Source organism: Lithobates pipiens, unplaced genomic scaffold (assembly GCF_037356315.1).
Source record: "Lithobates pipiens isolate NorthernLeopardFrog02 unplaced genomic scaffold, aLitPip1_a1.2 Scaffold_18, whole genome shotgun sequence".
NCBI lineage: Eukaryota > Metazoa > Chordata > Amphibia > Anura > Ranidae > Lithobates > Lithobates pipiens.
The window spans coordinates 639272027-639298717 of record NW_027507758.1 but is presented as its reverse complement, the minus strand read 5'-3'; the positions used below and the strand labels follow the sequence as shown (position 1 = coordinate 639298717).

General features: G+C 46.0%; 2 protein-coding genes across 9 annotated transcripts in view; one reads left to right on the top strand and one right to left on the bottom strand.

Moving 5' to 3' along the window:
• The window catches only part of LOC143989534 (uncharacterized), a 382054-nt gene that overhangs the window by 140174 nt on the left and 215189 nt on the right, over nucleotides 1-26691 (top strand). The gene's annotated exons all lie outside the window — the stretch shown is intronic.
• Nucleotides 1-26691, bottom strand: part of LOC143989996 (uncharacterized) — a 63599-nt gene that overhangs the window by 11579 nt on the left and 25329 nt on the right. The window contains exons 4-5 of the mRNA XM_077490236.1: nucleotides 22523-23089; nucleotides 21316-21656 (exon numbers count right to left, since the gene is read on the bottom strand). Of these exons, the coding sequence (XP_077346362.1) occupies nucleotides 21316-21656; nucleotides 22523-23089 (908 nt within the window). The remainder of the gene's footprint in view (nucleotides 1-21315; nucleotides 21657-22522; nucleotides 23090-26691) is intronic.

Below are 26691 nucleotides of genomic sequence, written 5' to 3'. Positions count from 1 at the left end.
TCATTTATTGATAAAAACCATAAGATCAATGAAGTAGGTGTAAAGTATAGTAGTAGTTGTGCAGAGAATATTATTTTGAGCACCTAGCACTTTATAGGTGAATGTATCCACATATTTTTAGTTTTTTTAATTAAAGATTTTATGATTTTACATAAACAGACAAACAAAAACATAAAAAATATTCATGTGGCAACAACTTAAAAATCTGTATATTTGTCCTTAAATAGGGCACTTTTTTTCCCCTCATACAATATCAAAAAGACCAGCTCAGTAAGCCCTTGTACACACGGTCGGAGATTCCGACAACTAAATCCGTCGGATTTTGTCTGACGGATTTTGTCCGAAACTGTTGTATACACACGGTCGGACAAAGTTGTCGGAAAATCCGACGTGATGAGGTTATTTCGTTACGATGGGACTACGTTCAGGCTAGTAGCCAATAGCTTTGGTGTAGGAATTTGATCTGAGCATGCGTGGCACTTTGTTCGATCGGAATTCTCTACACATGATCGGAGTATGTCCGATCGGAGCATTTTGTCGGAAAATATTACCAACAAGTTGGAAAACTTGGTCCGTCGGATACTCAGACGGAAACAGTCCGATGGAGACCACACACAGTCCGATCGGACACATTCCGTCGGAATCTCCGACAGTGTGTACAAGGGCTAATAAGTACCGTAAAGTCTGTATTCGGAACAAGAATATTGCTACAGATCTTTAAAACAATGAAATAGACATAAATACATCAATACGTTTTTATCACTAGCAGTCAGTTATATAATAAGGTATAACCAATACGTGTCCAAAGAAAAGGCAAACAACGCTAAACATTTGGAGGTTTAATACCAACCTCCTATAAATATCAGATTATGAGCATATTGAATTACATTACGAGAGGTCCATATGTGCCCACACATTATTGTTCTAAAGGTCACCCATTCTAGAGCATCCCCAACCAAATATTTAGCACTGTAGGAGTTGTAAAGAAACGAGGGCCAATGGCGCCAAGCCAGGTACCTCTAACCATGGGTTGCCACCTAATCTCTTTAAAACCGACACACATTAATTATACGGGTTCTGTGGCTGATTAAGGTGGTAATTAAACTCACTTGGTGCCGTATCTTCATTAAATTAGCCTCAGAAGCTAATTCATATGTGTTTGGGTTTAAAAGGATGAGGGGGCAGCTCTACTATAACCACTGGTCCCATCATTTATTGGACTTGAGTGGAGTACCACGACGTTCCAAGATACGTCTCTCCTTAAGCAATGTGGAGTTATCTTAGGTACTCCAGTCCTCAGACGTGGGTGGTAGAGGCGCTATCCACTTTAACAGAACATATTTACCTGCCAATAACAAGAAGCGAGATGTAGCGGTCCGGGCATGGGGTGTAAGTAGCTCTTCATCCAAAAAACCCCAATATACAGGTCGAAGGGTCATTTGGTAGGGACACCTAAAAAGCTTGGATTATAACCCATATTACTCTATTCCAATAGCGCACCAGTTTAGGGCACCACCAACACATGTGTAAATGGTCCACAGGGGTACCTCCACACCTTGGACCAGCCTTTCTCAACCTTTTCAACACAGAGGAACCCTTGAAATAGTTCTCCTGTCTCAGGGAACCCCTGCTAAAAATGAGAAATCTACAACTCATGATACATTAGTGTGATGGTCAGTGGGAAGAACGGTCCTTACACTTGTGGTCATTGGGAAGAATTACCTCCTTACAGATAGTTAAAAAGATCAATGGTGTCAGTGGGAACTTATCTGAGAGGCAGAAATTGCCCAATGCTGAAGGAACCCCTAGCAACCTCTGGAGGAACCCTGGTTGAGAATCACTGCCTTGGACATTCTGGACTCTCTCTACATTGTCATCTATACAATATAAGGGGAGTTCTATGTACTCCGTGAATAACAAAATGTTGTGACAACCATTGGGTATTAGAAATAGACATTAAAGGTACTTTCTCTATTATAGATTGCCATCAATCTCCATCCATGTTAGAGATATCTGTAGACCACCCTGTCCTTCCATAAAGCTAGAAAGCACTTCCTAGGAGCACATTTAACCCTTTGATCGCCCCCTGATGTTAACCCCTTCCTTGCCAGTGTCATTAATACAGTGACAGTGCTTTTTTTTTTTAGCACTGATCACTATATTGGTGTCACTGGTCCCCAAAAAGTGTCACTTAGTGTCAGATTTGTTCACTGCAATGTCGCAGTCCCGCTAAAAATTGCTGATTGCCGCCATTACTAGCAAACACATTTTTTTTTTAAAATAGTAGTTCTGCAAGTGCACCTATTTCTGTGAGTGCACATAGGTCTGCGAGTACCTGTGTATTGTCTTGTTGAGTATTATGCCACGTACACATGATCAGACATTCCTCCAAAAAAATCCTGGATTTATTTCCAACAGATGCTGGCTCAAACTTGTCTTGCATACACACGGTCACACATAATAACATAAAGAATGCGGTGACGTACAACACGTATGATGAGCCGAGAACTCAGTCAAGTTATTGCCAGACCATTGTTCCTAATTTTTACTGACAGTCTACTGACTGGAATGGTACCAGCTGATTGGAGAAAAGCCAATGTAGCACCAATATTTAAAACGGGACCAAAATACATTCCTGGGAATTACAGACTAGTTAGCCTAACATCAATAGTATGTAAACTCTTGGAGGGGATGATGAGGGACTATATACAAGATTTTAGTAAGGAGAACGGTATCATTAGCAGTAATCAGCATGGATTCATGAAGAATCGTTCTTGCCAAACCAATCTATTAACCTTCTATGAGGAGGTGAGTTGCCATCTAGATAAAGGAAGGCCCGTAGACGTGTATATGGATTTTGCAAAAGCATTTGACACAGTTCCCCATAAACATTTACTGTACAAAGTGAGGTCTGTTGGCATGGACCATAGGGTGAGTACATGGATTGAAAACTGTCTACAAGGGCAAGTTCAGAGGGTGGTGATAAATGAGGAGTACTCGAAAATGGTCAGGGGTGGGAAGTGGGGTCCCCCAGGGTTCTGTGCTGGGACCAATCCTATTTAATTTGTTCATAGATTACCTGGAGGATGGGGTAAACAGTTCAATCTCTGTATTTGTGGACGATACTAAGCTAAGCAGGGCAATAACTTATCTGCAGTATGTGGAAACCTTGCAAAAAGATCTGAACACATTAATGGGGTGGGCAACTACATGGCAAATTAGGTTCAATGTAGAAAAATGTAAAATAATGCATTTGGGTGGCAAAAATCTGAATGCAATCTATAGACTGGGGGGAGAACCTCTGGGGGAATCTAGGATGGAGAAGGACCTGGGGGTCCTAGTAGATGATAGGCTCAGCAATGGCATGCAATGCCAAGCTGCTGCTAACAAAGCAAACAGAATATTGGCATTAAAAAGGGGATCAACTCCAGAGATAAAATGATAATTCTCCCGCTCTACAAGACTCTGGTCCGGCCGCACCTAGAGTACACTGTCCAGTTCTGGGCACCAGTCCTCAGGAAGGATGTGCTGGAAATGGAGCGAGTACAAAGAAGGGCAACAAAGCTAATAAAGGGTCTGGAGGATATTAGTTATGAGGAAAGGTTGTGAGCACTGAACTTATTCTCTCTGGAAAAGAGACGCTTGAGAGGGGATATGATTTCAATTTATAAATACTGTACTGGTGACCCCACAATAGGGATAAAATTTTTCTGCAGAAGGGAGTTTAACAAGACACGTGGCCACTCATTAAAATTAGAAGAAAAGAGGTTTAACCTTAAACTACGTAGAGGGTTCTTTACTGTAAGAGCGGCAAGGATGTGGAATTCCCTTCCACAGGAGGTGGTCTCAGCGGGGGGCATCGATAGTTTCAAAAAACGATTAGATAAGCACCTGAATGGCCACAACATACAGGGATATATAATGTAATACTGACATATAATCACACACATAGGTTGGACTTGATGGACTTGTGTCTTTTTTAAACCTCACCTACTATTTAACTATGTAAAAAGCCAATAAATATATCCCATAGTTTGTAGACACTATAACTTTTGGGCAAACCAATTAATATACACTTATTGGGATTTTTTTAACCAAAAATATGTAGCAGATTACATATTTGCCTAAATTGATGAATAAATGTTTTTTAAATTTTTTTGGGGGGGTATATTTATTATAGCAAAAAGTAAAAAATATTGTTTTGTTTTTCTTCAAAGTTGTCGGTCTTTTTTTGTTTATAGCACAAAAAGTAAAATCTGCAGAGTTGATCAAGTATCACCAAAAGAAAGCTCTATTTGTGGGGAAAAAAGGACATCAATTGTATTTGGGTACAGTGTCTCATGACCGCGCAATTGTCAGTTAAAATAATGCAGGTTCCGTATCACAACAAATTGCCTGGTCATTAAGGGGGGTAAATCTTACGGAGGTGAACTGGTTAAAATAAAGTTACACCCAAGCACATAAATCCCCTTAAAAAACAATTTTTTTGGAGCCCCCCCCCCACATATTTATGAACATAAACATAAACACAAGCATCGGGGCGCCTACACTTGAAAACATTTATTTAGATATACATGTACGGGGTACTAACTTAACCTACTTACCTTATAGGTAAAGTTGATCCGGGGAAAATCTGATTGCCTCTCGGGGGATCAGGAAGGAATTTTTTCCCCTGCTTTAGCAAATTGGATCATGCTTTGCTAGGGTTTTTCGCCTTCTTCTGGATCAACTGTGGGTATAGAATTGGGTATATGGGATTGTATGATATTATTTTTATTTTTTTTGTGGTTGAACTAGACAGACTTGTGTCTTTTTTCAACCTGACTAACTATGTAACGACGTAACATGTAGGGTGCCCACATGTCCCGGATTGCCCGGGACAATCCAGCAATTAGCATGTCTGTCCCGGGCACCTTCATTCCGGGACTATATTGTCCCTGAATGAAATTGACAGAGTGAGCAAACCCCGCCATAGCACTGGCGTGTGCTCCATCTCCAGCTCCACCTGAGACTCTGGCCACTGGTTGCTAGAGCAGCCTGGTGGCTAGCAACCAGCGACCTGACAGCCACGACTTTACCCAGCATGCAAAGCTGAGGAGAAGTTAACTTTCTCCTCCTCCGTGCGTTATGCCCCGTACACACGGTCGGATTTTCCGTCGGCAAATGTGCAATCAGAGCTTGTGTAGGCTCCATTGGACTTTTTCCATCGTCATTTCCGTTGCACCAAATTTAAGATCTGGTACTCAAATTTTCCGACAACAAAATCCGTTTGCATAAATTACCATCGTGTGTACACAATTCCGACGTACAAAGTGCCACGCATGCTCAGAATCAAGCAGAAGAGCAGCACTGGCTATTGAACTTAATTTCTCTCGGCTTGTCGTACGTGTTGTACCTCACCGCGTTGTTGATGTTCAGAATTTACGACCAATTTTGTGTGACCGTTGTGTATGCAAGACAAGTTTGAGCCAACATCAGTCGAAAAAGAAAACATGGGATTTTGCTGTCGGAATGTCCGATCGTGTGTACGCAGCATAACACTCGCCACCATGCCGGACGAGGCTGTCAGTGGGGGCAGTCCCATAGGCACTAATCCACTGGCACTGCAGTCTGGGTGACGATCTCTGTGGCTCTGCCCCTGGCTGTATCCCTACCTCATACCGCAGAGCGGGCTGAAGCCACCTCCCATTCTTTGGCTGTTTGCATGTACACCCATGCCGGAGGAGGGAGGCTGGCACTGATCTGAGGTCTGTTGTAAGCTTATATTATTATATATATATTGTGACAGTGGGGTCACTTTGGACACAGGGTGAATAAAAGAAACCCCCGATATGGTCTGTGATAGCCATATTCAAGGCTGTATATACATTGTATATAGATTGGATGTATACTGTATATGGGGGTTAAGTATCATTGCTGTGAGGAATTAAGTTGTTTTGCATTTCTATTGTTCATTTAAGTCTGTCCTTGTGTGTATTGTAAAGTGCCTTTGTGAAAAGATGTGTATTGGGTGGGATCGTTTGAAGCCTAGCAGACGTCAGGATGAGGTGTTGAGTCTTGGGATGTGTGGGTGGAGCTGGGCCCTTGTTCATGTTAAAGCATGTGCCTTGAATTGTGTATAAAGTTACAATGTTTCTCATTAATAAATTCATTCCTACTACAGAAGAGACAGAGTGCGTCTCGTCCTTTTGCCAGAGGGGTCGGCTCCTATAGGAAAGGGTCGTTTAGCTGTGGATATTGGTAGCAAGTGGATGTGTGCCTAGGAGAGGGAACATCGTAAACGGCGTTAACCCCCTTTATATTAGGGGTGCCGTTACATTGGTGGCAGCAGTGGGATCTTCCCTCCAGTTACTGGGACACTTCAAACCACCACAGTAAATGACCAGCTATGCAGCCTGCAGGAAAGCCACACTGAAAGACTTACTTGAGAGCCGTGGAGGGACCAGTGGGACAAAGAACAAGGCCACCTTGATCAGGGAACTAACCGAGATGGATCAGAGGGATGGTGATGCAGGACCCCGGTCAGTTGAAGACTTGTTTCAGCAACGAGTTCGACAGCGGGTGGCATTATATGGTGCTACCCCATCAGAGACCGCCATACAGAATGCCATTAGAGACATCCAGCTGCAGGATGAGCGACAGGAGAGAGAACTGGAGCGGCAACATGAGCAGAAAATGGCAGAAATACGGCAATCGGAGACAACACCTAAAGATGCAGCGCCTGTCCGTAAGTTGCCCTTTCGGGCGTTCAAACTATTTAAGGAGGGAGAGGAGGAAATTGAAGCATTCCTGCAGGACTTTGAGAGACTATGCCAGATACATGAAGTACTGCCCCAAGATTGGGTCGCCTTACTGGCAAGTAATTTAACTGGCAGAGCGGCGGATGCGTATCAGGCCCTGGAGGATGAGGACGCTAAAGACTATGACCGGGTAAAAGAAGCTCTGCTAGCCCGATTTGCCATTACACCCGAAGCCAGCCGGATTAAGTTTCGAGAATCCCGGAAACAAACCCACATAACATACGTGGAGTGGGCACATCGTCTGCAGCAAGACCTTAAGGGCTGGATCCAGGGAAGCCACGCTCATACCATAGAGGACATCACCCAACTAGTACTCTTAGAACAGTTCTTTAACCACACCCCTCCGGTACTACGGGATTGGGTACGAGATAAGCAACCACGGACTGTACAGCAAGCGGCTACTTTGGCCGATGAATATCTGGACTCTCGAAGGTCAGGCGGAAGCGAGCGCTATCCACCATCTCGGCCCAGTTTATCAGCCTCTAACACAGCTTCAGCACCAACCCCAGCGGCCACTTATCCTCAGCAGCCCAGGTTCAACTCCCAGGACTATGCACAACCCATCAGGTGTTTCGGATGTAAACAGCTAGGGCACAAAAAGCCAAACTGTCCACTAAATCCAGACATCCAGTCCCAGTCATGGAGACAACCAGCAAGGGGGAGCCCCCGCACACCCATGCCTGCGGCCCACTGCGTTGAGGAGGAAGAACATTGGGGCGTCCTGCACGAGGCTGATCCAATACAAGCAGCTAACCGGGACAGCAGGCAACAACACAGGCAGATGGTCCGGGTTAATGGAACGGTAGCCAATGGCTTATGTGATAGCGGCGCTACCATGACCCTACTACAGAAGAACCTCATCCCAGAGAGCCAACACACCGGAGACACTGTAGCCGTAAGAGTAGCGGGAGGTACCATCTTCCGGCTACCCGTGGCCCGTGTTCACCTGGATTGGGGGGTTGGTTCGGGACACGTGAATGTGGGGGTGATGAAGGACTTGCCTGCGGATGTACTACTGGGGAATGATTTGGCCCCCCTCCTTTCTGCTTACACCCCGATGGGCCCCGGTGAAGTCAACCCTGTGACTACCCGTGCACAGACATGTACTGCTGGAACCGGCCCGCTTGCTGCAGAGACCCAGGTGAGACTATCCTCCCCGACACGTACCTTAGATCAGGCGCGCCTAGGCTGGGATACCCCAGAAGCATTCGGGAGGGAAACTCGGGAGGACCCAACCTTACACAAGTATAGGGCTAAGGCAGATACTCAGGAAAGGGGAATAGATGGGGAGCTGTTTGAATGGGATGGGGATAGACTGTATAGGATCCCTAAGCCATCTCAGAGAAGTAAGGCCCCTTCGCAGAAACGACAGCTGGTGGTACCTAAGAAATACCAGCTGGAGATTCTGCGAATCGGGCATGATGTGCCGCTAGCAGGACATCTAGGGTTCCGTCGCACGGCCCATAGGATCACACAGAATTTCTTCTGGCCCAATTTTAGCCAGGATGTGCGACAATACTGCAAAACGTGTGACACATGTCAACGGATAGGGAAGAGGGGGGACCACCCTAAGGCTAAACTCATGTCCATGCCTATTATTGGGGAGCCCTTTTACCGCATAGCCGTTGACATTGTGGGTCCCCTGGCCCGGCCTAGTCCATCCGGAAAGAAGTATATTCTCACCGTGGTGGACTACGCCACCCGTTACCCAGAGGCAGTAGCTATGTCCAACATTGAAGCAGAGACAGTAGCTGATGCCCTGGTTAAGATTTTTACCAGAGTGGGGTTCCCTAAGGAGATTCTCTATGACCAGGGAACCCAGTTTACCGCGGTACTCACCCGGCAGTTGTGGAAGGTGTGCAATATTAAGCCCTTACTGAGCTCCCCCTACCAACCCCAGACTAATGGTCTCTGCGAACGCTTTAACGGGACCCTCAAGCAAATGCTGAGGACCTTTTCGGACTCTTGCAGAGACTGGGAGAGATTCCTGCCTCACCTGTTATTTGTGTACAGAGAGGTACCCCAGGAATCTACTGGGTTCTCGCCCTTCGAGTTGCTCTATGGGAGAAGGGTCCGCGGACCCCTCGATCTCATCAGAGGACACTGGGAGGGAGAGACAGAGCAAGAAGGGACCCCCATAGTACCCTATGTTCTGGAACTCAGGGACCGCATGGAGCAACTGTCTCTGATGGTAAGAGAGAATCTCCAGGCGGCCCAGGGAAGACAGAAGAGATGGTACGACCGGGGGGCCCGACAGCGGGTCTTCCAGGTTGGGCAGAAGGTCTTAGTGCTCAAGCCTGTGAAGACCGACAAGATGCAGGCATCTTGGCAGGGCCCGTATAAAGTAGTAGCCCAGGTATGTGATACTACCTATGTCATTGCCAGCTGTGCAGATGAAAGAATCCAGCGAACCTTTCATGTGAACATGCTGAAGGAGTATCAGGAACGGCAGGAGGATGTTGCTGCAGTATGTGCCCCTGCTGCGGACGACTCAGAAGGTTTACCCCTCCCTGACTTACTAGAGAGAGAGCCCCAGACTGACTCATTAGCCTTGTACAGCTAGGAGACCGGTTAAGCCCCACAAAGAAGGAACAGGCTAAGCGGCTTCTGTGGGAGAACCCACAGGAGGCGACGTTCTCCCAAAGACCGGGCTATACGACCTTGGCTGTACATAAGGTAGAGACCCCTGGACAAGCACCCCTCCGCCAGCCCCCCTACCGTATCCCTGAAGCAGTCCGAGAGGAAATGCGGAAGGAGATACAGGAGATGATTCAGTTAAGAGTCATTGAACCTTCTGACAGCCCTTGGGCCTCGCCTGTAGTCCTGGTGCCTAAGAAAGACGGGACTACCCGGTTCTGCGTGGACTACAGGCGACTCAACGAGAAGACCACCACCGATGCCTACCCGATGCCCAGGGTAGACGAACTACTAGATCGTATAGCCAGGGGACATTATTTAACTACAATAGACCTGTGTAAAGGTTATTGGCAGATCCCCCTGGCCGAGGATGCTATCCCCAAGTCGGCATTTGTTACCCCATTTGGCCTGTACCAGTCTAAGGTCATGCCATTTGGAATGAAAAATGCCCCGGCGACCTTCCAACGTATGGTGGATAGGCTCCTCGATGGCTTCCAGGATTTTGCATGTGCATATCTGGATGACATTGCGATCTACAGTGGGTCTTGGGAGGAGCACCTGGTTCACGTAGGAGTGGTTCTGGACAAAATTTGGGCCGCAGGCCTGACCTTGAAACCAGACAAGTGCCATCTAGGGATGGCGGAGGTGCAGCACCTGGGACACCGAGTGGGGTGTGGGAACCAGAGACCCGAGCCAGCCAAGGTAGAGGCAGTAGCTAACTGGCCCACGCCCTGTACTAAGACCCAGGTATTGGCCTTCTTGGGAACTGCAGGGTACTACCGACGTTTTGTCCCTAATTATAGTGCTATCACCAAACCCCTGACTGACCTGACGAAAAAGAATTTACCTAGGCAAGTCCTCTGGTCTCCAGCTTGTGAATCCGCGTTTCTAGCCCTCGAGCAAGCACTTGTAAATGCCCCTGTCTTGGCTGCCCCAGTACCTAACAAACGTTTTCTTGTCCACACGGATGCTTCCATGTTTGGACTGGGGGCGGTGCTGAGCCAAGTTGGGGAGGATGGAGGAGAACACCCTGTCGCATACCTGAGTAGAAAACTATTACCCCGGGAAGTGAGCTATGCGGCAGTGGAGAAGGAGTGTTTGGCCCTGGTCTGGGCCCTTAAAAAGCTGAACCCTTACTTATACGGACAGGAATTTTCACTGGTCACCGACCACAACCCATTGGTCTGGCTTAACCGGGTCTCTGGAGATAATGGCAGGTTGCTGCGGTGGAGCTTAGCCCTACAACCTTACAACTTCACCATCAGCTACCGACCCGGTAAGCAAAACGGCAATGCTGATGGGTTGTCCCGGCAAACCGACGCCCTCCCGGGCTCCTAGTGCAATGTTGATGGGTTATCCAGTATTGGAAGAATGGACCCATGGACTAACTGCGGAGTCAACCCGTCTGGGGTCCCCTCCTCTGTTCGTCCCCTGCCGAAAGGGGAGATGTGTGACAGTGGGGTCACTTTGGACACAGGGTGAATAAAAGAAACCCCCGATATGGTCTGTGATAGCCATATTCAAGGCTGTATATACATTGTATATAGATTGGATGTATACTGTATATGGGGGTTAAGTATCATTGCTGTGAGGAATTAAGTTGTTTTGCATTTCTATTGTTCATTTAAGTCTGTCCTTGTGTGTATTGTAAAGTGCCAGACAGACTGGCTGCCAACCCTTTGTGAAAAGATGTGTATTGGGTGGGATCGTTTGAAGCCTAGCAGACGTCAGGATGAGGTGTTGAGTCTTGGGATGTGTGGGTGGAGCTGGGCCCTTGTTCATGTTAAAGCATGTGCCTTGAATTGTGTATAAAGTTACAATGTTTCTCATTAATAAATTCATTCCTACTACAGAAGAGACAGAGTGCGTCTCGTCCTTTTGCCAGAGGGGTCGGCTCCTATAGGAAAGGGTCGTTTACCTGTGGATATTGGTAGCGAGTGGATGTGTGCCTAGGAGAGGGAACATCGTAAACGGCATTAACCCCCTTTATATTAGGGGTGCCGTTACATTGGTGGCAGCAGTGGAAGAAAAAAAAAGAAAAAAATAAAGAAAAAAAGAAAAAAAACTGCGCTAAGGTAAAAATAAATATGTGAATATGTGAAATATATAGATATATGTGAATTTCCTTTTATATAAAAATATTCAGCTGCGGCTTCACTATGCCACATACATACAAATAGGTAAACAAAAAATCATAATCCGCGCTAAACAAATACAAAAGCAAATGCAACCAATTACTTGTGCAGTAATATAAGAATAAATGTTAAATATTATATAGGGTATAGCAACCCTATATATATATATATATATATATATATATATATATATATATATATATTGTAGACATGTCACTGGAGAAGTGATCGAGGGGGTGTACATCTCACCTAGGTTGCGACATAGTGTGAGATGGTAAATCCAGGATGGATCAGTTTCTCAGCAGCGATATGCTGTTGAGTGGTTAAGTAATTTTGCCGGGCCTGGGTTTATATGGAATGGCAGGTAGGTTTGGTAGAGGGACCTGTCATTCCACATCCCCCGATCCAGTTCTGGGTTTGGGATCAGGTGAGCTTTGATCCTAATTAGCCTGGGAAGGTAAAGGCTCTGCAAGGCCTGCAGGTGATTGCTCCCAGCCAGGGAATGAACAGCCTGTATGTTGAAGGAAGCTGCAAGCACAGACACTGCTGGAGCTAAAACCCACCCTGCGATATCCAGACGAAAAGACGCTGTCTTTATAAATGTCAGATAGGTGAGAAGAACCTGTTAGTAAGCGCCCAGCCGGGCTAGGTCTTTTGTTTATTTTGTTGTACTTAGAAAGCACGGTGTTGCTGTATGTTTTGTTTGCTGGACTGTTTGTACCACGAATAAACGCCAAGATCTGCTTTATAAATTCCAAGTCTGCTGTGAACTGTGTCCAAACACACCCTACCCCGGGAAGATCCCTTACAATTGGTGTTCGAATGCGGGCAACAGACGGTTGCTAGGGGCAACGGTGTGGACAGACTTGGCTACAGCTGCTTATGTCCTGGGTGAAAGCTGCATCTAAACTCCAAGAACAGTCCAGCAACATGGAGGAGATGCTGAAGCAGTTTATGCAAGTGAGTTTGCAACAACAGCAGGCTCAGACAGAGGCCAATAAACGACATGAACAGTCCATGGCTGCACAACAGCAGATGATGGCTGCACAACAACAACTTCTCGAGCACCTGATAGCAAATCGAGAGGCGCCTGTGGTTGCTAATCCACCCACAGTGGAGGGAGCCGCTCCAGAAATTTTTTTTGGGAGAAGGACTGTGCAGAAAGCGCTGCAAAAGATGACTGCTGAGGACGATGTTGAGGCCTTTCTAACAATATTTGAGCGCGTGGCTGAGCGAGAGAAGTTACCAGCCGCTGAATGGGCAGAGGTAATTGCGCCCTATTTAACAGGTGAACCTCAAAAGGCCTACTATGACCTCAGTGAGCAAGAGGTCAAGGACTATACTCGGCTAAAAGCGGAGATACTTGCCCGACTAGGAGTTACTACTGCGGTCCGTGCCCGGAGGGTACGCAACTGGAGCTACAGTCTGGACCAATCAGCGAGGTCCCAGATGTATGACCTAATCCATTTGGCAAGAAAGTGGTTGGAGCCAGACACTTCTACTCCTGCACAAATCCTAGAGAAGATCGTGATGGATCGCTACCTCCGAGCACTTCCTACTGACCTGCAACGCTGGGTGGGACAAGGTGATCCTAAGGATGCAAACGAACTTGTCAACCTTGTGGAGAGGTTCCAGGCGACTGAGGACTACCTCCGTGATGTTCCTGCAGCATCTTCACCTCCCCGGAGCGCCAGACCTGTGCCGTCAGCTGGTAAGAGACTTCCATCTATTGGGGGAGTGTGGAGGGCTGCTGATGGAGGGATAAGGGCTCAAGTGGTGTCTCAGGGACAAAAGACTGGTGATGGTCCCGGGTGGCTAAGGGGCTCTAAAAAGGACTCCTTGCCAAGGAGACCAGCCCCTATCCAGTGTTGGAGATGCCATGAGGCGGGACACGTGTCTGCCCATTGCCCTCTTACCTCTGAACCCATGGAATGTGACGCTAGCCGGCGCCAGTCGCTATTTGCGGAACCATCTTGTGCTGCAGTTCCTGGACTAGAGACTGAACCGCAAATCTGCAACATCACAATCAATGACTTTCCTGTTAAAGCGTTAATGGACTCAGGAAGCCTCGTAACCTTGGTGCATGCTAGCCTGGTGGCTGGGGACTTAGAGCCTAACAAGCATATGAGTGTTGTGTGCATACATGGTGATACAAAAGTGTACCCTATAGTGCGGGCTAAAGTCGGGACTAAACAAGGCACCGTACAATATGAAGTGGGTGTGGTTAAAAACCTCATGCATGATGTAATATTGGGCCGCGATTTTCCGTTATTCTGGGCTCTCTGGGAAAAAAGAGAAATCCCCAAAAGGAGTGAGGATACCTCTAAGAAGGTTGCCTTGTCCGCTGTGAATGATAAAAGTATGCAGGATGAAAATGATTGTTTTCCTTTGCAGGTCCTGGTTGGGGAGGAGGATCCTCCCACTGAGCAAAATATACTAGACTTAGAGGTGTCTAGGGATAATTTTGGGGCTGCACAATTACAGGACCCCACTCTCAAAAATGCGAGAGAGCAGGTTACTGTTATGAATGGGGTACCTCAGGAACCAGATGCTGAAAAAAGATTTCCACATTTTTCGGTGACTAATGATCTTTTCTATAGAGTCAATAAGATTAAGGATGAGATTGTGGAACAGCTTCTGGTACCTAAGCCGTACCGGCGTCAGGTGCTTGACATGGCTCATAACCATGTTCTTGGGGGACACTTGGGGACTGACAAAACGAGAGAGAGGGTTCTCCAGAGATTTTTTTGGCCGGCCATATATGATGACATTAAAAAATACTGTGAGTCGTGCCCCACATGTCAGGTTAATGCCCCAGTGTCTCATTTTCGCAGTCCTTTGGTTTCGCTCCCTATTATAGAGGTGCCTTTTGAGCGTATTGCCATGGATTTAGTGGGTCCCATTGTAAAGTCAGCTAGAGGACACCAGTATATTTTGGTAGTCATGGATTATGCGACCCGCTATCCTGAGGCTGTACCCTTAAGAAACACTGCATCTAAAACAATTGCACGTGAGTTGTTTTATATGTTCTCTAGGACTGGGATCCCCAAAGAAATCCTAACTGACCAAGGTACGCCATTTATGTCGAAAGTAATGAAGGAGTTATGCAAACTATTTAAAATCTCACACATCCGTACCTCTGTATACCACCCCCAGACGGACGGATTGGTGGAGAGATTTAATAAAACTTTGAAACATATGTTGAAGAAAGTGGTGGAAAAAGATGGTCGTGACTGGGATCATTTATTACCCTACCTCATGTTTGCTATTAGGGAAGTGCCCCAAGCGTCCACCGGGTTCTCACCATTCGAGTTGGTCTATGGTCGTCACCCTAGGGGTCTACTGGACATCGCAAAAGAGACATGGGAGAATGAGTCCACCCCATACAAGAGTGTTATTGAACATGTAGCACAAATGCAGGACCGTATAGCCACTGTAATGCCCCTCGTAAGGGAACACCTCCAGAGGGCTCAAGAGGCCCAAAGTAGGATTTACAACCGGTCCGCAAGAATCAGGACATTCAACCCAGGCGATAGGGTCCTTATACTAGTCCCCACTGTTGAGAGTAAATTCTTGGCGAAGTGGCAAGGTCCTTATGAAATTGTTGAAAAGATCAGTGAGGTGAACTACAAGGTGCACCAACCAGGTAGAAGGAAGCCTTTCCAAGTTTATCACATAAACTTGATCAAGCCCTGGAAAGACAGGGAATCCTTGGTGGCGACAAATACTGTTAATAATTTGTCACAACCAATCCCTCCAGTCAAGGTAGGTGATACTCTATCAGTGTCACAGAAACAGGAGGCTCAGGAATTTCTACAGAAAAACAAAAACAAGTTCTCTGACCTCCCAGGGCGTACACACCTCATCCATCATCACATTGAAACTGAGCCTAGAAGCAGAGTAAACCTTAAGCCCTATAGGATACCGGAGGCACGTAGGGAAGCCGTATCTGCCGAGGTAAAACGTATGCTTGCTCTGGGGGTAATTGAGGTGTCCCAGAGTGAATGGTCCAGCCCAATTGTGCTAATCCCAAAGCCCAATGGAACTTGGAGGTTCTGTAACGATTTCAGAAAGTTGAATGAGATCTCCAAGTTCGATGCGTATCCTATGCCCAGGGTAGATGAGTTAATTGAGAAGTTGGGTAACGCCAGGTACATAACCACCCTCGATCTCACAAAGGGCTACTGGCAGATTCCACTGTCTGCTGAGGCTAAAGAGAAAACGGCATTCTCTACCCCTGATGGACTATTCCAGTATGTAGTGATGCCATTCGGGTTACATGGAGCGCCTGCAACCTTCCAGAGGTTGATGGACTTAATTCTGCGACCACATCGTGATTACTCAGCTGCCTACCTCGATGATGTGGTCATATTTAGCCCTGATTGGGAAAGTCACCTCTGTAAGGTACAGGCCGTGTTGGATGCCATAAGTGATGCGGGGTTGACCATAAATGCCGAGAAGTGTGCTCTAGCCCTAGAAGAGGCCAAATATCTAGGCTACATTATTGGGAGAGGGTTGATTAAGCCACAGCTAAATAAAATTGAGGCAATACAGAATTGGCCTAGACCCCTGACAAGGAAACAGGTTAGAGCTTTCCTGGGTATTACGGGGTATTACCGTAGATTTGTGCCGAACTTTGCCTCAGTTGCTGCTCCACTAACTGACTTGACAAAGGGCGGAAAGACAGCAATGGTCACGTGGACCCCAGAGGCCGAGAAGGCTTTCCAAAGCCTTAAGTCTGCCTTGTGCCAACCACCTGTGTTAATCACCCCCGATTTCAGGCGAGAATTTCTGGTCCAGACAGATGCCTCTAACACAGGCTTAGGTGCAGTACTCTCACAAGTAGTGAATGGTGAGGAGCATCCAGTGACGTACTTGAGTAGGAAACTAACCCCGGCCGAGAAAAATTATGCCATTGTGGAGCGAGAATGTTTGGCAGTAAAGTGGGCTCTAGAAGCTTTAAAGTATTACTTGCTAGGCAGGAAATTCAAGTTGGTGACAGACCATGCCCCCCTAACATGGATGAAGTTAAACAAGGAGAGAAATGCAAGAGTGACTAGATGGTTTCTGTCCCTACAAAACTTTAATTTCACTGTGGAACACAGGCCAGGGAAACTACAGGCAAATGCTGATGCATTGTCGAGGGTAAGTTGTCTGTGGGGACAAAAGGCTCAGCCCTCCGGTCTGAAAAAGAGGGGGGGGATATGTAGACATGTCACTGGAGAAGTGATCGAGGGGGTGTACATCTCACCTAGGTTGCGACATAGTGTGAGATGGTAAATCCAGGATGGATCAGTTTCTCAGCAGCGATATGCTGTTGAGTGGTTAAGTAATTTTGCCGGGCCTGGGTTTATATGGAATGGCAGGTAGGTTTGGTAGAGGGACCTGTCATTCCACATCCCCCGATCCAGTTCTGGGTTTGGGATCAGGTGAGCTTTGATCCTAATTAGCCTGGGAAGGTAAAGGCTCTGCAAGGCCTGCAGGTGATTGCTCCCAGCCAGGGAATGAACAGCCTGTATGTTGAAGGAAGCTGCAAGCACAGACACTGCTGGAGCTAAAACCCACCCTGCGATATCCAGACGAAAAGACGCTGTCTTTATAAATGTCAGATAGGTGAGAAGAACCTGTTAGTAAGCGCCCAGCCGGGCTAGGTCTTTTGTTTATTTTGTTGTACTTAGAAAGCACGGTGTTGCTGTATGTTTTGTTTGCTGGACTGTTTGTACCACGAATAAACGCCAAGATCTGCTTTATAAATTCCAAGTCTGCTGTGAACTGTGTCCAAACACACCCTACCCCGGGAAGATCCCTTACAATATATATACGTGATGCAGAACACATAGGTGTTAAGATTTCTAACCAAAAATCCCACCACTACAATTTAACACATGTAATAAGAGTCCATGACATACACCTGTAATATAAAAAGTAAATATATAAAATATAAACACCCAGTGTATGAACAATGAATCCGTATAAGAAACACAAGAATAGGTTAACGTAAGACTGAATGAAAGTCCTCTGAATATAAACCACAATGTTCCTGGGGATCCAAATATGGGAGAAGTTATGTTCAATCCACCACCAACACACGATAAGATTTACTGCTTACCAGATACAAATGACCCCCCACTACAGAGGGTCACACGGAGCTTTATGAAAATGGACGCCACTTCCAACCACGAGGGAAAGGGGTTCCTCGATGTCTTCCTGGCTTCGCTGTTTCAGGAAATCTTGGGAAGGAAACTCACTCCCGGACACTCAAAAGTCCAAAAAGACTCAGAGCCAGAGGCATCAAAACCATAGAGGAAAAATAAAACTCAAAATAGTGTAAAACCCTTTTTATTTTAAGGATAAAAATATAAAAATGCACTTACAAGTGTGTAAAAGAAAAAGCGCCTTAAGTCCGTGGAGCCGGCCGGACGCACACGGACAGACCCGTTCTCCTGGAACCCGTCACAAACACGAGGTGATAAGTAGCGCACCGCTCAGCCCTACGCGTTTCGCAACAAAATTGCGTCATCCAGGGGCACGAGCGGCACGCTGTGTCACCTCCATTTATGTGTCTCCAATCATCCAAGCCTCACTCTGGGCACCTGGCTTTTCCCGCCAAAACCAAGCCTCATCTTGGAATCGGCGCCTGATTCGTCAGGCAATGACTCCAAAAGCCAATCTAGAAAGATGGGCCCACCCACATGCCCGCCCTCATATGTACCCTATCAAATATGTACCCTATCATATCAATTCTAATGATCAGCTAAATTAGATTAGACAGATGGTATTATACCCCAATAAACTGTATGGGCCATGCATCCCAACTGTACAAATGCATACCTCTATATTGGCAGAAAAACTGAAAAAACAGAAGGAGGGGGAAGAGTGTACATGGAATGCCAAGAAAGCATCACTGACCCCACTTCCGGTTTGTGACCTTCCCGGAAAGCCAAGCCTCATTATCGTTCCCATATCACTTCCGGTCCTGCATGGCCCAGTTAGCCACCTCTTAATGCTTAACATATAAACTCCCCAATATATCCCTCTCTCCCTACACGTGTAGGACACCAGCCCTGTCAGATGGTACAGATCGGAAGAAACAACCGATGTGAGTCCGGGGCGTCCCGTCGGGATCGCCCGTGCCCCACTTCCGGTTGTTGGTTCACAGACATATGCCCCACTTCCCGTTTTCGATAGCTTCCGTTCACGTGTGCCCAATCGGAAGCTATCGGGAACGCCCGTGCCCCACTTCCGGTATGCCCCACTTCCCGTTTTCAATAGCTTCCGGTCACGTGTGCCCAATCGGAAGCTGCGCTCTCACCAACCAAGCCTCATTCACATCACGTAAGGTCACTTCCGGTATGTGACTGTGATGATCCCGCCCTCATAGCTCCACGCCGCATACGGCGCGACATAGCAGAAGATCCGACACCTACCCTCATCGGTCCGCATGCTCCCCCGCGCATGCGCAGGGTCATTAGCAAAATCGATGACACACCACATGAATCCCAATAGCAACAGCCAGTACTGCGCCCCCCAGTGCACTAATACCATAACCGCACCCACCACATGCATCAAACCCACATAACTGGTCTGTATTGATGTCCAAACCATTACACTGAATGACTGATCTAGAGTGTTCAATGTTTCACTGCAAGATCATTCAATAGTGCATAGTGGTTTTTTTTTAATTACTACAACACCATGTGTCTCCTACATCATAACTACGAACTTAAAATATGTCAGAGATTCATCAAACTTGTGGCTATAGGGACACCATCATAGATGGCCCCAAAGTTGTCTTAGAGCCGCCGGCCCAGAGTGCGAGTCTGATGAGAAGAGCTCACAATAAATAAAGCAGAACAGTAAACCAAATTGATTAATAGCTAGCATTGGTGGACAGATGGCAAAAATATGTTCATCATTGTTACAAACAAATCCATCAAAGAGCATAACAAAATTGTTTTTATGAGTATCGCAAATGGATCTGGCACGGTTGCACTATATGGGACATCTAACTCCCTCAAGGGCATCCGTGGAGTGAACAGGAGAATAAAGCAAGGACGTGGGCACCCTCACAAATTATTTATGAAGGCGTTCACGTCCGTGTCAACATTCATACCAAAAGGCACATAAGTTTTGAGCCTGTAAATCCAGGCCATTTCTTGTCTGGAAATCTCCCTGACAAGTGATCCACCCCTCCAGTGGGGTCTATACTTATCAATACCCACATATAATGTATTGGAGGGGTCTCTGTTATGTACTTGGTCAAAATGACGTGACACCGGATGCTTGTCGAAGCCTCTCCTAATATTACCAACATGCTCATTGAGTCTCGTCTTCAGTGCCCTTTTGGTCCTCCCCACATATTGGAGGCCGCAAGGGCACTGTATCAGATACACAACTCCCTCGGATGAGCAAGTGATAAATGATTCAATATCATAAGATCTTGATGTACTTGTAGATGAAAACTTATAAATCCTCCTGTCCTTGCAACTATTTAGAGTGCAAATCTGACAGTTCCCACACTTGTAATAGCCTTTCATATCCTGAAAGAAGGATCTAACCGCCCTTCGTGGGTCATGTACGCTTGGTGCCACGCGACTCCCCAAGGTCGATGCTCCCTTAAAGATCACTTGTGGTTTAGGTGGTAGAATGGTACCTAGAACCGGATCGCTTGTTAGCAAGTGCCAATGTTTTTGTATCAGTTGTTTGATGTTACGGTGCTGTACTGAGAAAGTAGTAACGAATGGAATTCCATTCGCTGCCCCTGGATTTACAGGTCTACTCTGCCCTAACAATTCTGCCCTATCTTTTTCCCGAACCAATTTGAGGGTTTTCGACAGGTTCTCGCCACTGTATCCCTTTTCCAAGAATCTGTTTGAAAGAAGGGTTGCCTGTTCTTCAAAAACGCTCATTTCAGTGCAGTTGCGTCTCAGGCGCATAAATTGTCCCTTAGGTACAGCCCTCAACCAAGGTTCGTGATGACAGCTGTCTAGGGGGATATAGGAATTCCGATCAGTTATTTTGAAGTGAGTTGATGTTATGAAGCGGTCATCCTCTATCTTAATTCTGAGATCCAGAAAACAGATCTCTGTTTGGCTGGCCTCAAAACTAAACTTAATGCCCCTATCATTAACATTAAGATTGGCCATGAAAGATTGTAATTCAATCTCTGTCCCATCCCACAGGAGGAGGACGTCATCAATGTACCGTGCCCATAGGGCCACTTCCGGTCTCCTAGGGGCATCGATGACGTCCTCCTCCCACTTGGCCATGAACAGATTGGCCAGACTGGGGACATATTTGGCCCCCATGGCCACCCCCCTGTCCTGACGGTAGAATTGGTTATCGAACCAAAAATAGTTGTGGCTTGCTGCATATTCTAGAAGTTCCATGATGAACTCGATCTGTGTGGGTACAAGACCCGATCCCCTCTCTAGGTATAATCTAACCGCTTCCAGGCCTAGTTGATGTGGGATAATGGTGTAGAGTGACGTCACGTCAGCTGTTACCAGCCACAGACCCCTCTTGGGGGTCAGGCCGGCCAAGGTGTTAATAACTTGTTTCGTGTCCTTAATGTAGGACGGCATGGTGTGAACCAGTGGCTGCAAAAAATGATCGATATACTTGCCCACCCGGGAAGTAACGGAATCTATACCGCTCACTATCGGACGTCCCGGGGGGCAAGTAACGCTTTTATGCATCTTGGGGAGGTAATAAATAACAGGCGTACGGGGAGCCCGTGGTACCAAAAACAACCTCTCTTTCTCATTAAGAATCCCTTTTCGGAAACCTTGATCGACAATATTCTCAAGAGTTCTTTTATACTGTAGAACAGGATTCCTATTTAAAATAGTATAGGTCTCATTATCCTCTAAGATGCGGTGCATTTCCTTTAGGTAATCCTCACGATCCAACACCACAATCCCCCCCCCCTTATCTGCTGGTCTAATGACCAAAGATTTATTGGTGCACAATGAATCTAGCCCAGCTTCAAGGTCCCTTTGCATCCTGACCTTCCTCACTTTAAGGGAATCCAGGTCACGCAGTACCACATCCCTAAACACCCTGATGTTGGGCGGTATGGGGCCTGGGGGATTGAAAAGAGAGGCGTTGGAAAGATTAGAGTGTTGAAACTCAGACCTAGTTCTACCTCCATCAGAGATTGGGTTATTGAGCATATACCTTTTGATATTGAGTTTACGAACGTATTTATGAATGTCCATATAAGTCTGAAACTTACTTATATTCCTTGGTGGGGCAAATTTTAAACCTTTGTCTAACAATCTTTTCTCAGGCTCTGACAGAACCTGTTTACTCAGATTAAAAATTCCAGACCCTACGGTCTCCTTCTTTTTAGCTGACTGGATTCTCCTCCCCCCTCTGCTTCCTCTCTTCGTTCTACGGGCCTTTTTACGCCCCTGTTGTCCCTGGCAAAATCCAGATTGTGACCACCTCTCCTATTAGGGGAGTCTGGAAATTGCGGGAGCCTACAGTTATCCTGTCTCCATCCAAAACCTCCCCTTTCCAAAGAATCTGGGTAATGGGGGGGTCCCCTACCTCTGACATCCTGTGTATAGCCCGAATGGTGGTAATTTCTAGGGTTATCGTTATACCCCCCTCCATTGTTTGGACCATCGGTCTGTCTGATATAGTCAGATGTTTCTAGATCAGACCGAGGGAAGAAACGATTCTGAGTATTGATCCCTACATCATAACCGTCCCTCTCCCTATTATGAAATGGCACCTGGGTCCGATCAGATCCCTGTGTCAAATTACGTGGAGGGCGTCTGTTATGGGAGCCACCACGCATCCACCTCATATTAGGATGTTGGTATAGGTCAGGGCCATATGCCGTATCCCTTCTCACATCTTGGGGAGGGGCACCGAAATGACGTTGCCCCATCCCTCTATTAGGTGGCCTTGAATCTGTATTTGATCTGTTGTATGTGTTACCCCTTCTAGGGGAATAATAGGGGCCTTGTTGTGCCCGAGCTAATGTGGGATTATTCATTGGACCATTGAGGACTGCTCCTTGTGGCAAGGTATCCATCGTCATGTTCTCCTCGTTTTCTAAGGCAAGTTTTTTCTGCCAAACGAAGACATAACCGGTCTGGTAGTCCTCCCTATCTCTACCATATTTCTTTTTCTTTTTTATTTTCTGGTCCCTTTCCTCCTTCTCCAAGACCTTCTGTAGATTTTTGGAACATTCTTTGTATTCCCCTCCGTTAACAAAAGGTGTTAGTTTTTCTTTAATAATTTTGATGTCCTCATCTAGTCTGGTTAGTTTCTCAGTTTTCCTACGAACAAGGAATCGTAACAAATCGATCCCGGCATCGTTAAAAAATTTATACCAGCTCTCTACATCAGGGTCACCCCTGGGAGGACTAACCTCCCATCTCAAACTTCTGGCCACCATGGCTTCCCTTATGTATGTCTCTAGGAATGCGATGTCCCATTGCGCATGTATTTCAGATGTGGTAAGATTTTTTAATCTAACAAACAAACCCCCAACGTCTGTTTCTGAAATAATAGGGGTGGAACTAAAAACCTCAGAGGTGTTGACCACCCTCTTGGCACGGAATTCGAAAATATCCATAGTGAAAAAAAGGGGTCAAAATTCCCCACAACCCAAGCTGCAATTAGTGAATGTGAAATATGTACAAAGAAAAAAAAACTGCGCTAAGGTAAAAATAAATATGTGAATATGTGAAATATATAGATATATGTGAATTTCTTATATATAAAAATATTCAGCTGCGGCTTCACTATGTCACATACATACAAATAGGTAAACAAAAAATCATAATCCGTGCTAAACAAATACAAAAGCAAATGCAACCAATTACTTGTGCAGTAATATAAGAATAAATGTTAAATATTATATAGGGTATAGCAACCCTATATACACTACCGTTCAAAAGTTTGGGGTCACCCAAACAATTTTGTGTTTTCCATGAAAAGTCACACTTATTCACCACCATACGTTGTGAAATGAATAGAAAATAGAGTCAAGACATTGACAAGGTTAGAAATAATGATTTGTATTTGAAATAACATTGTTTTTACATCAAACTTTGTTTTCGTCAAAGAATCCTCCTTTTGCAGCAATTACAGCATTGCACACCTTTGGCATTCTAGCTGTTAATTTATTGAGGTAAGCTGGAGAAATTGCACCCCACGCTTCTAGAAGCAGCTCCCACAAGTTGGATTGGTTGGATGGGCACTTCTGGCGTACCATACGGTCAAGCTGCTCCCACAACAGCTCAATGGGGTTCAGATCTGGTGACTGTGCTGGCCACTCCATTACCGATAGAATACCAGCTGCCTGCTTCTGCTGTAAATAGTTCTTGCACAATTTGGAGGTGTGTTTAGGGTCATTGTCCTGTTGTAGGATGAAATTGGCTCCAATCAAGCGCTGTCCACTGGGTATGGCATGGCGTTGCAAAATGGAGTGATAGCCTTCCTTATTCAGAATCCCTTTTACCCTGTACAAAGCTCCCACCTTACCAGCACCAAAGCAACCCCAGACCATCACATCACCTCCACCATGCTTAACAGATGGCGTCAGGCATTCTTCCAGCATCTTTTCATTTGTTCTGCGTCTCACAAACGTTCTTCTTTGTGATCCAAACACCTCAAACTTGGATTCATCCGTCCACAACACTTTTTTCCAGTCTTCCTCTGTCCAATGTCTGTGTTATTTTGCCCATCTTAATCTTTTTCTTTTATTGGCCAGTCTCAGATATGGCTTTTTCTTTGCCACTCTGCCCTGAAGCCCAAAATCCCGCAGCCGCTTCTTCACTGTAGATGTTGACACTGGTGTTTTGCGGGTACTATTTAATGAAGATGCCAGTTGGGGACCTGTGAGGCGTCTGTTTCTCAAACTAGAGACTCTAATGTGCTTATCTTCTTGCTTAGTTGTGCAACGCGGCCTCCCACTTCTTTTTCTACTCTGGTTAGAGCCTGTTTGTACTGTCCTCTGAAGGGAGTAGTACACACCGTTGTAGGAAATCTTCAATTTCTTTGCAATTTCTCGCATGGAATAGCCTTCATTTCTAAGAACAAGAATAGACTGTCGAGTTTCAGATGAAAGTTCTCTTTTTCTGGCCATTTTGAGCGTTTAATTGACCCCACAAATGTGATGCTCCAGAAACTCAATCTGCTCACAGGAAGGTCAGTTTTGTAGCTTCTGGAAGGAGCTAGACTGTTTTTAGATGTGTGAACATGATTGCACAAGGGTTTGCTAATCATCAATTAGCCTTCTGAGCCAAAGAGCAAACACATTGTACCATTAGAACACTGGAGTGATAGTTGCTGGAAATGGGCCTCTATACACCTATGAAGATATTGCACCAAAAACTAGACATTTGCAGTTAGAATAGTCATTTACCACATTAGCAATGTATAGAGTATATTTGTTTAAAGTTAGGACTAGTTTAAAGTTAGCTTCATTGAAAAGTACAGTGCTTTTCCTTCAAAAATAAGGACATTTCAATGTGACCCCAAACTTTTGAACGGTAGTGTATATATATATATATATATATATATATATATATATATATATATATACGAGATGCAGAACACATAGGTGTTAAGATTTCTAACCAAAAATCCCACCACTACAATTTAACACATGTAATAAGAGTCCATGACATACACCTGTAATATAAAAAGTAAATATATAAAATATAAACACCCAGTGTATGAACAATGAATCCGTATAAGAAACACAAGAATAGGTTAACGTAAGACTGAATGAAAGTCCTCTGAATATAAACCACAATGTTCCTGGGGATCCAAATATGGGAGAAGTTATGTTCAATCCACCACCAACACACGATAAGATTTACTGCTTACCAGATACAAATGACCCCCCACTACAGAGGGTCACACGGAGCTTTATGAAAATGGACGCCACTTCCAACCACGAGGGAAAGGGGTTCCTCGATGTCTTCCTGGCTTCGCTGTTTCAGGAAATCTTGGGAAGGAAACTCACTCCCGGACACTCAACTCAAAAGTCCAAAAAGACTCAGAGCCAGAGGCATCAAAACCATAGAGGAAAAATAAAACTCAAAATAGTGTAAAACCCTTTTTATTTTAAGGATAAAAATATAAAAATGCACTTACAAGTGTGTAAAAGAAAAAGCGCCTTAAGTCCGTGGCGCCGGCCGGACGCACACGGACAGACCCGTTCTCCTGGAACCCGTCACAAACACCGCTCAGCCCTACGCGTTTCGCAACAAAATTGCGTCATCCAGGGGCACGAGCGGCACGCTGTGTCACCTCCATTTATATGTCTCCAATCATTCAAGCCTCACTCTGGGCACCTGGCTTTTCCTGCCAAAACCAAGCCTCATCTTGGAATCGGCGCCTGATTCGTCAGGCAATGACTCCAAAAGCCAATCTAGAAAGATGGGCCCACCCACATGCCCGCCCTCATATGTACCCTATCATATCAATTCTAATGATCAGCTAAATTAGATTAGACAGATGGTATTATATCCCAATAAACTGTATGGGCCATGCATCCCAACTGTACAAATGCATACCTCTATATTGGCAGAAAAACTGAAAAAACAGAAGGAGGGGGAAGAGTGTACATGGAACGCCAAGAAAGCATCACTGACCCCACTTCCGGTTTGTGACCTTCCCGGAAATCCAAGCCTCATTATCGTTCCCATATCACTTCCAGTCCTGCATGGCCCGGTTAGCCACCTCTTAATGCTTAACATATAAACTCCCCAATATATCCCTCTCTCCCTACACGTGTAGGACACCAGCCCTGTCAGATGGTACAGATCGGAAGAAACAACCGATGTGAGTCCGGGGCGTCCCGTCGGGATCGCCTGTGCCCCACTTCCGGTTGTTGGTTCACAGACATATGCCCCACTTCCCGTTTTCGATAGCTTCCGTTCACGTGTGCCCAATCGGAAGCTATCGGGAACGCCCGTGCCCCACTTCCGGTATGCCCCACTTCCCGTTTTCAATAGCTTCCGGTCACGTGTGCCCAATCGGAAGCTGCGCTCTCACCAACCAAGCCTCATTCACATCACGTAAGGTCACTTCCGGTATGTGACTGTGATGATCCCGCCCTCATAGCTCCACGCCGCATACGGCGCGAC